At 42.4% G+C, this 12,710-nt stretch overlaps 1 protein-coding gene across 1 annotated transcript; it reads right to left on the bottom strand.

The window, feature by feature from the left end:
* Positions 1–5,937: 5,937 nt before the first annotated feature.
* Sap30 (Sin3A associated protein 30) lies at positions 5,938–11,309 on the bottom strand. The gene is made up of 4 exons (XM_032919228.1): positions 10,693–11,309; positions 8,812–8,937; positions 8,363–8,461; positions 5,938–6,272 (listed from the first exon to the last, which is right to left on the bottom strand). Exons 1-4 carry the CDS (start codon positions 11,005–11,007, stop codon positions 6,150–6,152), a joined length of 663 nt encoding a protein of 220 aa, XP_032775119.1. The 5' UTR covers positions 11,008–11,309; the 3' UTR covers positions 5,938–6,149.
* Positions 11,310–12,710: the final 1,401 nt, after the last annotated feature.

Below are 12,710 nucleotides of genomic sequence, written 5' to 3'. Positions count from 1 at the left end.
TATGCCTGAAGCATCAATTTTCTTAGAATAAAAAAGTCTTTTAAGGGCTGGGGACACAGACGGGACTGGGGATGTAACTCAGCTGATAAATGCCTGACTGGCATGCACAACCCTGGGTTCAAACCCCAGCACTACATTAACTGGGTATAATGGCCTGTGCCTTCAATCTGGGTAGGGGGAGGTAAAATGATCAGAAATGAAAGGACATCATCAGCTACATAGTAAGTTTTAAACTTGGTTTGGGGTACATGAGACCTTATCAAAGAAAGAAAAAGAAGACATTTTCTAATTATGAGGAAACAACTTTGGGTCACAGCTTATATTTTAAAATATAATTGTTAATCATAGAAACAACCTCCATTCTATAAAAACATATTGCATGCTGGTTAGGCGCTAACCATTATTAAGATTCTGGGGCACTAGCAATGAATAGGATAGACATGCCTTCTCAGAACACATTCTAACAAAGCTGCCGTCATAATGAAGTTATTGATAAACATGAAGCCGACCACAGAGAAATAGACGTCACTGTCCGAAGGATTGTGTGGGAAAGTTTGAGGCACACCATATCTCTTTTTTAAATTCTCTCATATATTACATCCTGACCACAGTTTCCTCCCCCTCTTCTCCTCCTAGTCCTCCCCCTTTCCCCATCCACACCTCCTGTTTCATCTCCGAAAAGGATAAGCTTTATAGGGTGTATGACATCAACCAAACATGGCAAATCAAGTTATAATAAGATCAGGTACCTCCCCTCACAGTAAGACTGGATACGTCAACCCAGTAGGAGAAAAAGGGACCCCAAAGCAGACAAAAGAGTCATGGACAGCCCCCATCCCCACTGTTGGGAGTCCCACAAGAGAGACACACTGTATCTTAAACTCAGCGATGAGATACTATCTTGGGACAAAAACAGTAACACTATTCATTGACATACAACCTCAAACATCCTGTTTCTGAAGCCCCAGCCAGAAAGCAGGGTCACTACTGGACTGAGCCAAACAATTTTGGGGGAATCATAATTCTGATTAATCCTCTTAAGAGTCTTTATGTAATACCTGTCAGAACATGTCAATACCATGACATCATTAAAAAGATGGAGAAAATCAATTGTAAAGAAAATTAATAAATCAGTTATCTAAAAAGCACATGATTTAATTGGGCTTTCTTTGCTGAACGGACTGGTAAAGTAGATTCAACAGAGCTTAAGAGATGGCTCAGTGGTTAAGAGCACTGACTGTTCCTCCCAGCACCCATGAGGCAGCTCACAACTGTCCATAACTCCAAGATTTCACAGCCTCACATAAACACACATGCAGGTAAGATACCGATACATATAAAATAAAAATTTTTTTTAAAGTAGACTCAACAAGGGAAGTTTTACCTTCTTCCTGGACTATCCATCAGAGAGCTAAATAAAGCAAAATCATCAGTAATCTGTTTTAATTTGTATTTTCTCTAACAGATGAGTTAATAATCCATGGTCTATGTGAGCAACACACCGGTGTGAAAGCAGATGTGAAACAACAAGTCCTTTAAATAAGCATTTCCTTGCTGCAAGCAAAACCTGATGTGAAAACACTGTGGGCCCGTTTAATCTATTTCCTTTTCAGAAAGGCAAGTTTCTTCATGATAGGACATGAGATTGTACATTTCAGAAAGCTCACTGGCATCCAACACTTTCTGGATCTGTCTTTGACTTTCTGTGTCTTTTTTGTTCTTGGCTCCAAGTTGTAGAATTCAACGGTGACCATCACACTTGAATAGTTCATCTCTTCCTGAAAGGATTCTTTTCCTTGCAGTGTTGAGGGGCTCTTCAGGGTGTGCTTTGCTAGAACAAGAACAGATCCTAAGGATTACTGGAGGATTGCAAGCAACATAGACAACCAACTCAGGAGGAAGGGCAGTGTGACGGTTATTCTTGGTTGTTGACTTGACTACCTCTGGAATGAACTACAATCCAGAAATGGAGGGCTCACCTGTGATCCAGATCTTGAGGCTGGAAGACAGGTTTCTGACCTGGATCTTGACATGGAGATCTCAGGCATAGTGGCCATGGAAATCTTAGGCCTAGGCAAGGTAGTCCACACCTTTAATTCCAGAAGACTGAGGCAAGCAGTTCTCTGAGACCAAGGTCAGCCTAGGACAAAGAAGGAAGATTTACTTTTCTTCAACCACTTGCACTTATTTGACAGCACATGACTTGGAACCTAGTATTACAGAAGACCGGTTTAAACAACTAACCTTGTGGGACTGAGCAACTGCTAGATTCTTGGGCTTCCCATTCACAGCTGACCACTGTTGGGTTAGTTGGACTACAGACTGTAAGTCAGTACAATAAATTTTCTCAATATATGGAGACAGTCCATAAGTTCTGTGACTCTAGAGAACCCTGACTAAGGCAGGCACATAGCAGCATTCACAGGTCACTTTTAAATTTTAACTGCTGTAACTGCTAATAGGTGTGATTTCTTTTGATTATCGCTTTCGAAGAAGAGAAAACAAAATAAAACAAAAATGTGCTTCACCAGTGATGGTCAATCTAACAGAGAAAGTCCCAGCCAATTACAACCTGGCAAAAATAAATAAATAAATTAATTAATAAATGGCATCCAAAATGGAAAGGGAAATATCAACTGCCTTTATTTTCCCTTACCCTGAAACGTGGTGTGTGTGTGTGTGTGTGTGTGTGTGTGTGTGTGTGTGTGTGTGTATCTATATATCCCCATGTACATGCACACATACACACGTAAAGTTAACGAACTCAGCGCAGTTGTAGTATTGTCAACACACAAAATCAGTTATTTCTACGCCACTAATGAACAAGACAGAAAATTAAGAAAACAATTTAATTCATAATAACATGACAAGAATGAAACACCTACCAACGAGTTTAACCAAAGACGCTAAAGACGATGGAAACAATAAAATTCTATAAAAATAAACTCGAGAAGACCTAGGCCCATGGAAAGACTCTACTGCTTGGGTTAGTGTGTCTAACATAACTGAGATGGAAATCTTAGCACAGAGGGATATCCTATGCTATCCCAGTGGGAAAAGACATCTTTTCAGACTCATATGGGGTTTCAAGAGCCCAAGAATGATGAGAGTAAGAACAAATAAGTCTTGCTTTTAAGACTTACAACGAGGCTAATAAATCAATGGAAAAGAGTCGAAAGTCCAGAAATAAACTTGAATCTTCTTGACTAAGTGATTTTCCACAAGGGAACTAAGATCATCCAGTGAGGAAATGGTATCTTCTCAGAATGATGCTTTTGACAACCGCTTAGCCATAAAGACAGCATTAATGCTTACCAGGCTGGATTAGCAATGGATTCCAGACTTCAGGCCAAAAGTAGAGCCACAAAAGGAAAAGTAATTACAGTAGGCCAGCTGAAGATGTAAAACTTTAGTGCACTGAAGAACACTAAAAAATGTGGACGAGTGAACCTTTGGAAATCTCTAACAAAGGTTAATTACCCAGAATAGAGGACTCCTGAGACTAAATGAAAAGAACAGCTGAGTTTAAAAAACAAAAACCAAAAAAGGAAAAAACAAACATAACTTTTTCTTTTTCTACAAAGAGAGTTAAATTATCTATAAGCCTATAAAATATTTAATATCATTGATAAGTATATATAAATCAAGGGCTACAACTATGGTTTCGTGATTAAGAGCACTTGCTGAGCTTACAGAGATCCCGGATTCAACTCCCAGAACCCCACACACACACTGGCTCATGATGCCTGTAACTCCAGTTCCAGGGGTCCCAATGCCTCTTCTGGCCCTTGAAGTCACCTACATACATGTGGACTCAGACAGACAGGGAGATGCACACATATGTCCTTAAATAAAAGTAAATCTTAAAAATTATATAAATCAAAGCCCCAATAAGATACCACTTCATACCCCTAGCATGGCTTTAAATTAGGGAAAAAGTACAGGCCAGGTGTGGTGGTACACACTTTTAATCCTACCCCTCGGGAGGCAGAGGCAGCCTGGACTACATAGTGAATTCTAGGACAGCCAGAGCTATATAGTAGAGGAACCCTGTCCCTTTGCCTGGTCTTAGGATCCTTTTCCCCCTAATGGGTTGTCTCACTCGGTCCTGATAGAAGGGTCTGTGTCCATGTCTTATTATATCTTATATGCTGCATTCGTTCATATCCCTGGCAGGCCTGCTCTTTCCTGAAAGAAATGGAGGAGGAGTGGATCTGGGAGAGAGGGGAGGTAGGGGCTGGACTGGGAGAAGGGAAGGGAGGGGAAACTGTAGTGAGGATATATTGCATGAGGGAAGAATAAGAAAGAAAAGAAAAAGACCAGAAAGTGCAAGCAAACAAGTGCTAGCACAATCCTAGCTACTATATGGCTCTGACTGTCCTAGAATTCACTATGTAGTCCAGGCTGCCCCTGCCTCCCGAGGGCTGGGATTAAGTGTGTGCCACCACACCTGGCCTGTACTTTTTTTTTAATTAGGAATTAAAGGCATGCTACCGGGTATGAAGTGGGTACAGGTTGTTTTGACACAGCTAAGAAAACAAACAAACAAAAAAACCCTACCTTGTCCCAGAAGTCTCTGGGACACTGCAGTAAGCTTTCCACAATGCCTGGAACCATGACTTCCACTCACCAGTGTTCTAAGGACGTTTTAAATGGTGCTAAGAACCAAACGCCAGCTGCTCTATTTTCTGGTCAAGAATGTAACCGGAACCTAAGCAGACTCGCCTCCTTCATGGATCAGTACTGTATAAGTGTACTTTAGCTGTTTCTCAGCTCCTGCTCCATTTTTTTTCCAGCTGGTGACCTTTGGTGGTCTTTAGTACTACACCTCAGAGCCATTGGCACTTATAGGTCAGTGTCATGAGTGGCATTTGCTCATCTTCCTAGAGCCAGGACGTCACAGGTTCAAACCTTCACATTGAATAAGTCTGAGTTACTTTAGTAGTCATATCCATTTCCAGCCTAAAGTTTGCGCACATTCTTAGGACATTTTCCTGGAGCTGTTTTTGCTTTTGATGGGACAAGCTAAAACCCTGATGCATGATGCTAAGCGTTTAGCCAAGCAATACAATCCCATGAGGAAAAAAACAACATTGCAAATCAAATGCCAACGGGGAATGAAGCATAAGAAAACATAAAGCAGTACCAACCCTTAAAAACAAAGGGCTTGTTACACACCTAGACTTCTCCACCCTCAGACAAGGTTTGCTATATGCAGTGTGGTTGTTCTCTAACGCGTGGTCCTCCTGCCTCAGCCTCCAGAGTGCGGGGATTACAAACAATCAGAGCATACCAGTTTTATTAGCATCAGTTTGCATGTGAAAAGCAAATAGCCAGAAGGTGCGTTTGTTTCTATGTTCATGTCACCTTGGTTTGAAGAAGTAATTAGCTCCAGGCCTTCCGCCCACTTGCCCAAGCACGGCACTTAACTTTGCTGGGATGTTGGGTGTCTTTGGAAAGAGAGAGGCACAAAAACAATTCTTTTTTTTTCATAGGTCCTCAAGGAATAACAATGCATAAAGGGAGATTGAAAAGTAATGAAAGACTAATTTTCACATTTGCTAACATACATTGTAAAGCACTTTAAAAAACAAAATGCTAGTCAGGCAGTTGGTGGTGCCTGCTTCTAATCCCAGCACACAGGAGGCAGACACAGGCAGATCTCTGAGTGGGAGAAAATCTGCTGTACAGAGTGAGTCCCAGGGCATCCAGGGTTACACAGAGAAACAAACAAAAACAAAACAAGAATGCTTAATTACAAATCAAATTGGCCTAGGGAAGGCAACTGGGTCATGTCTGTCATTCCTCCTTTACCTTTAATTACTTGGAATTTTAAAGAAAGGCTTACAAAATAAGAACCTTTACCTGAAATCTTAATGCCAGCCCCAGAAAGCTTCAAACAAAAAACAAAGTTTCATAAAATAAACAGGCTGAAGCAGCTGTAATAGTAATAACCTTTATTTAAAATATGTTTAATCTAGGAAGCTCAGTTTATATGAGTTTCCAACTAATTATCAGGATCAAAAACGACAGCAACAAAAACAAAAAGCCAAAGAAAATCCTCTGTAGAAAAAATACACAAGAACGTTTCTACATCGGAAGAACAGTAAACACTCTTGACAGCAGACGTCTACGTGCGGGCATCTCTCCTAGTGGACACCACTGTCCGCCTTGAGATCTGATTTGTTCTTGTCGTTCCTCACTGAGTAGATGAAACATGTTAAGGTGTCTTTTTCATTCACTGGAATAGACTTAAAGTGGCAACCAACTATCTACAAATTAAAAAACAGACAAATTAAGTTAGATAGAGCAGACGCTGGGAGCCGAGTAGAAGACGCTACTTTGCCAACGAGTTATGTGACCACAAGACACTTTTAAAGATTAAGCTGTCTTAACAGAGTATCAACACGCTCCAAAGCACACACAAACAAGATATTATAAACAAAAGAGTCTGATTTCAAAGAACTCAATATGTTCTGACTCTGAGTATTTTACTCCCATTGGTCAACTTGATTAATGTGCACCTGTTATAAGTATTTTCTCTTTAAACTTTACAACTTTAGTTTGCAAACTACATATTCTTTTTTTCAAAAAGACTTATTTTTTTGTTTGTTTATTTATTTATATGAGTACACTGTAGCTGTTTTCAGACACACCAGAAGAAGGCATTAGATCCTATTACAGATGGTTGTGAGCCACAATGGGGTTGCTGGGAATTGAACTCAGTACCTCTGGAAGAGCAATCAGTGCTCTTAACCACTAAGCCATCTCTCCAGCCCAAGCTACATATTCGTAAACATTAAATATCAATGAAATAAAACAGAAGAACTGATGTCCATCACATGAAGACATTTAGACATTTAGAGTGTATTCACAGGAAAAGATTAATAAAAAGAAAAAAAAAACCCTTGGTAATAAACTATACCATAAATATCATTGGTGCAATTGATATTAATTCTTCTTAAGTTTCTTGCAAATCTTTCTGAATAAAATTTAAGAATGGAAAATTAAAGGAGCTGGAGGGTTATTCAACAGGGCTGTTTCCCTGACTTTTACTGCACAAATCTAACATGTACGCCACAATTATCAACAGCTGAGAAACCACGCAGCTGATATGCGTAGACTGAAGATTGCCTGCTTTTCTAGAATCGGAACTCTAAACTAATACAACTGTCTTTCAAGACCAGATTTCAAGGGCTTTGAGATTTGAGTTCTATATTTAAATATAACTTTGCATCAGATCCTGGCTATTTGTTATAGAACGGGGTGACTGTACTAGATTAGTGACTAGTATATTTTATTACAGTAAGGAATGTCTTCACATTTATGTACTATGCAGCCAAAAAAGGATGAGAACTTTTAAATAAATTTAAAGAAAAAAATATTTTTGTTGCCTAGGCAAGAAATATAGGAGATTTGGCTTGTTAGCATACTGAATTTTAATGTTAAAGAGCTTTTCTACAAAAAAATGTAACTCAGTTATCTTTTACTTGTGCACATTAGAAATGCAGGCTAAGTATTAATGTCCAGCTGAAGAATACAGGAACACTCTTACATAAATATGTATGTGTTGATTCACACATACAGACTTCTGATGTGTCTATTCAGTGGAAACGTTTGCTTTGAATAAAAAGTATAATTACTTAAATCTGTTATTTTAACCGTTCACAGATTTTGTGGCTTTATTACTTCTTCAACACACACACACACACACACACACACACACACACACACACACACACTCTATTAGCTTCCAAAATACATCAAAGGAACTAAGTCCCATACAAAACAAACTTTATGTTAAAGCTTTATTTTTGTTCTTTCTCTTGATGTAAAGAAAGTATCCTCTACTTAAAACTCCTAACAAAGGCAAATGTATCTGAAAGTAAAGCTAAAAAGTAATAAAACCCTGCAGACTTGTTCCACAGAAACTCTGAAAACTAAATTCTAATAAATACTTATAAACTATTTATTTTCCATCCTGCAATGGAAATATTCCATTTCAATTCCACTCCATATTTATATTCCCTCAATAAATATTCATTGAATAATTAGAAATTTAAAACAGAATTCTAGAACGATGATAAAAATTTCTTATTGAATACTTACTCTAAAAATCACTATTAAAAGATGCTGTACATACTCTGAATATAATCCACTGAGTACTCACTTAAGAGATTTTTCTCAGTGGCAGACAGATGTTTCTAAAGATCTCCTCTTCCATGATAGGTCTATTAACTTTGACTTTACTGCATGTAATGTACTATTCAGTATACTGCATTTCTCTATTTCATCATCACCTAGTGATACCTTGTTGCTGTAAACAGGATTGTTTACCAGTATAAAGCATATTTATATATACCTCAACAAGTTGTGCTTTATTTAGACCTGGTCTGGTTGGAAGCTTGAAGTGTCTTTTGTATCTTCTAAGTGTATTTACTTGTAATTGGTACAAATCAACCTAGAAAAAAATAACATATGAATTAGATCACTCTGCTAAAAAGATATCTCTGATCTGTATGGCACTTCACATGACTTCATTTACAAAATCAGACCTGTAATTTATGAAACAGTTCCATCTTTGGGGAATACATATTATAAACTTTTGGAGAAATAAAAGGGGAAGTTGTATATCAAGAACTATAAGACTGTCATCTGAGATTTAATATTAATATAAAGCTATCTTACTGGCTGTATTTAATTTTGAGATTTCTCAGATGCTTTAAATGGTTAAATATTTACAGAACGGTTTTGGAGTTGCCAGTGTGATTATGATTGACAATTCACTAGAGAAAACCCTGCGGTTTCTACCTCTGGAGTGTCGATGTCCTGAACAGGTGAGTCTCCTCCATCATCATCGCTCCCTTTCCTCTTCCTTCTGTTTCGAACACTCTGAATTAAGTTCTTATGGTAGTCACAAATGTAAAGATGCCTTGCCTGGAAAGGACAAAGAAAGGTTCAAAGACTGTGAGTCCAGAAAACTAAGGTCAGTAAACTGCACAGGCCCAGGCAGCTCACTAAAAACAGTCTAATGGCACTGGCAAGAGGATGCAATGTTTCTTTCCAATACTAAAATGCTGTAACATTAGCAATCTGTGATACTGTTAAGGAGATTGGGGGAGGGGTGTAGTAGAAAGTGATGGGCTGGTAGGAAGAATGGTTGGAGAACTCAGGCAGGCAGGCAGGCAGGCAGGCAGGCAGGCAGGCAGGCAGGCAGGCAGGCAGACAAGCAGAGGAAGAGAAATTCCAATCCTCTGTGTTTTGTCACCAAATTGCATCGAGGGTGACCTAAATAAGTTAGTTCCTGCTGGTTTTGACTTAAGGGGAGAGGTGACATTGCCCACAATTTTGTACTTGTTAGTATTTTCTCTAACTTGAGAACAGCAAATTATATTAATGGTACATATGCTTCCTTATCTTTCTAATTAGATAGTCAAATTCTACACAGATACAAAGTATGCATTTTTTTACGAATGTGTCATTGAATTCATAGTCATATCCTATGTTTAAATTTCAAGCCCCAAGGTTTCTTTTCAAGAATTAAATGAATGCATTTCACTGTATTATGTTGTTTTCAATTAAAGCAAACTGAAATTATTCACGTTCACTTGCAAAGTTTCTCATGGACCCTACTGAGAAACTGCCCAAACAGAATCACAAATAAACTTTTCAAAAAAATGTAATTACTCAGGCATTTGAGAGTTATATACGGTGGGATAGAAAGTAGTGAGCTGAGTGACACTCTCCCCCTCCCCGCTTTTAAGGCTACAATTAAAGGCCGAATGAACAGGCTTTTCAATAGACTTCTAAGCTAAGGGCAAGTTAAAAATATACAGGATGTGTGGAGGTTCTGTATCTTGTTCTTCCTTTGCCATCAGTCAGAGCTCTGAAAAGTAGTAGTTGAATTCTCTGAAACCTCATAGCTGGCCAAAACAGCAGACGTGCATAAAGACAGAAAAAGAAATCCCGATGGCTGCCGAGAGGGTTGTAAAACCGCAGAGGCTTATTTGCAGCCTTGGTTCAGAGCAGCTGCCCGAAGAGCTGACACCGCAAACGCCGTTTACAACCATCTCTCTGCAAGGCAACTGGTGAGCTCGGCTTCCCTGCCTGTGTTCCAGAGAAAGAGAACACCGAGGGAGGAAAAAAAAAAGAAGGGGGGGGGAGGAGGAAAGGGAGAGAGAGAGAGAGAGGAAAGGGAGAGAGAGAGAGAGAGAGAGAGAGAGAGAGAGAGAGAGAGAGAGAGAGAGAGAGAAGCAAGCAGGATTGTGGGATCCAGCCAGACTCTACTTTCCCTAGAGGAACAGAGCTGCTCCCTGGGGCAGACACCGGCTCTGGCAGCAAAACAAAGGCGCCTCCATTCCAGAAGGGACTACCCGGCTGCGAGAAAACTACTTGGTGCCGCGGTCCCCTTTGTTTCGTTTCCAGATCGCAGCAAAGGAGGAAGAGGGAAGCCTGGCGTGGGAGACACGCGAGGCAGCGGGAGTCCGGGTTAGGGGAGGAGGGGACCCGCACCACTGCGCGAGCGCGCGCTCGGGGGGTGGGGGGGAGGTGGCCGGAGTTGCAGGGACTTTGTTTGAGTCAGAGAACCACTAATCCCACCTGCAGCCCAGTCTCAGAGACTCCTGAACCCCGCCAAGGATCCGGCAGGGCACGCAGGATAAGGCAGGGCAGGGCGGTCCCGGGGCCACTTACACTCTTATCCAGCTCGATCTTCACCTTCTTCTGGGAGATGCTCTTTTGGATCCTCTTGCTGAAGCTGGCGTTGCCTGCCGCTCGCCCGCACCGCTCACCGTCCTCGCGCAAACAACAGAGTTGCCCGGGGCCCGGACCGGCCGCTCCAGGTGGCCCAGAAGCGGACACCGCACCGGCACCCGGTACCTCTGCCCCACCGCCGGCAGCGTTCCCATTCCCGGCCGAGGCGGCGGCAGCTGCAGCAGCGACCACAGCGGCCACGGCGGCGGCCGCATCCCCGCCTCGGCTCATCTCCTCCGGAGTGAAGCCGTTCATGTCTGCCAGTTCGGGGGCGCCGGCGCCGCTACAGAGCCCCGCTCGCCGCGCCGCTCCGCCTCCTTCCCCGGGGCGGCCGTTCACTCCGCACCCCAAGTCTGGCGGCCGCACGGTCCGACGCCCAGAGTCCAAAGCCTGCCGGTCTGCCGGTGCTGGAATAGCGGCCCGTTCCTGTGACTGTGATCAGGACTGGAGTGGCGCCTAGAAAGGGGACCCCACTCACTGTCACATGGAGACTTCAGCAGTTGGACCGAGGCTCCTCCGCCTCCTTCTAGCCCCAGAACCTGCGCGAGGGAGACGCCCCTCCTCCGGCCCCGCCCCTCCCCTGCCGCGAGGCCCCACGGGAATGGTAGTTCTTGGTCGCGGAGCCAACCTGCGCTCTGTTCTGATTACGTGCGGGACCGACGGGACAAACTACTCGTCCCAGCATGCATCGCGCGGCGAGCCGCCCGTGGGGTTTTTTTTTTTATTCAAGCACCGGGCAAATCTGACTGTGAGGTCAGGCTTTTACCGTGTTTTCTCGTCTCTGTACTCTCATGCGAGCAAGGGCTGGTTTTAGCTCCTGTTTCTTCGCAAAGTTAGTGTTCAGACCGCCAGCTGACTCCTGGAAAGAAGCCTAAATGTGTGTGTGTGTGTGTGTGTGTGTGTGTGTGTGTGTGTGTGTGTGTGTGTGTGTGTGTGTGTGTGTGTGTGTGTGTGGTGGGTTAGTAAAGATTAAGTGAGAAAAAGTTTACGGGCTGTTGGTATTTATGGAAAAACTCGCGCTACCTAGAGCTCTTTAGGCGCAGAGTCCTACGTCTCCATCTCTGTGCCGCAGCTGATTTCTAGAGCGTGTCAGGTCCTCTGTACACTCGTGTGCCAACGGGTTGACAGGCATTGGGCTGCCTGTCGCCTCTACTGCAGCTTGGATTCCTTTCAAAAGGATCTAAGAGGATTTGAGACCATTTAAAGGAACCACACTAGAATCACCTTTGCTGACTGCTCCTCAAAAACTTCTCAGCGCTGGCTGTAGAGGACGAGGTCGAGAACCCTCTTCTCTCTTTTTTTTTTTTTTTTTTTTTTTTCTTTTCTTTTCTTTTTTTTTTCGGAGCTGGGGACCGAACCCAGGGCCTTGCGCTTGCTAGACAAGCGCTCTACCACTGAGCTAAATCCCCAACCCCGAACCCTCTTCTCTTGAGTCATATATATGCGTGTGTGTGCGCTTATGTGTGTCGCGGGTGGGGTTGTGTGCGCGCGTGCGCGCCTGGGTACGTGTTTGTGCCCGCGTAGCGTGTATTCTTGCCTGCGCTTGTGGTGGGCGGGGTGGAGGGATGGGCGTGGCCATGCCAACCCTGCACCTCCGCTAATTATTGGACTATTTAGCAATCCTACTGATTAAGCAAAAATAATGTATTTCAGGTGGAGTTTTGAAAGAAAGCCTTTTTAAGATTTTGTCAATTCAGTGACTATGTACATATATGTATATGAGTGTATGTATATACGTATGTATATGTATGTATATATTGACATGGCAAAAATAAAAGTTATCCATGTTATCTGTGTATGGAGGGCACACTTGTGATCCAGATCTTGAGACTGAAAGACACAGGCTTTTGATCTGGATCTTGAGGAATAGAGGCCATGAAAAGCTTAGGTCCAAGCATGGTAGTACACACCTTTAATGCAAAGAGACAAAGCCAAGCAGATCTCTGAGTTCAAGACCA

This window comes from Rattus rattus, chromosome 13 (genome assembly GCF_011064425.1).
Source record: "Rattus rattus isolate New Zealand chromosome 13, Rrattus_CSIRO_v1, whole genome shotgun sequence".
Lineage (NCBI taxonomy): Eukaryota > Metazoa > Chordata > Mammalia > Rodentia > Muridae > Rattus > Rattus rattus.
The sequence above is the reverse complement of the archived record's forward strand: the minus strand, read 5'-3'. Positions and strand labels throughout refer to the sequence as shown.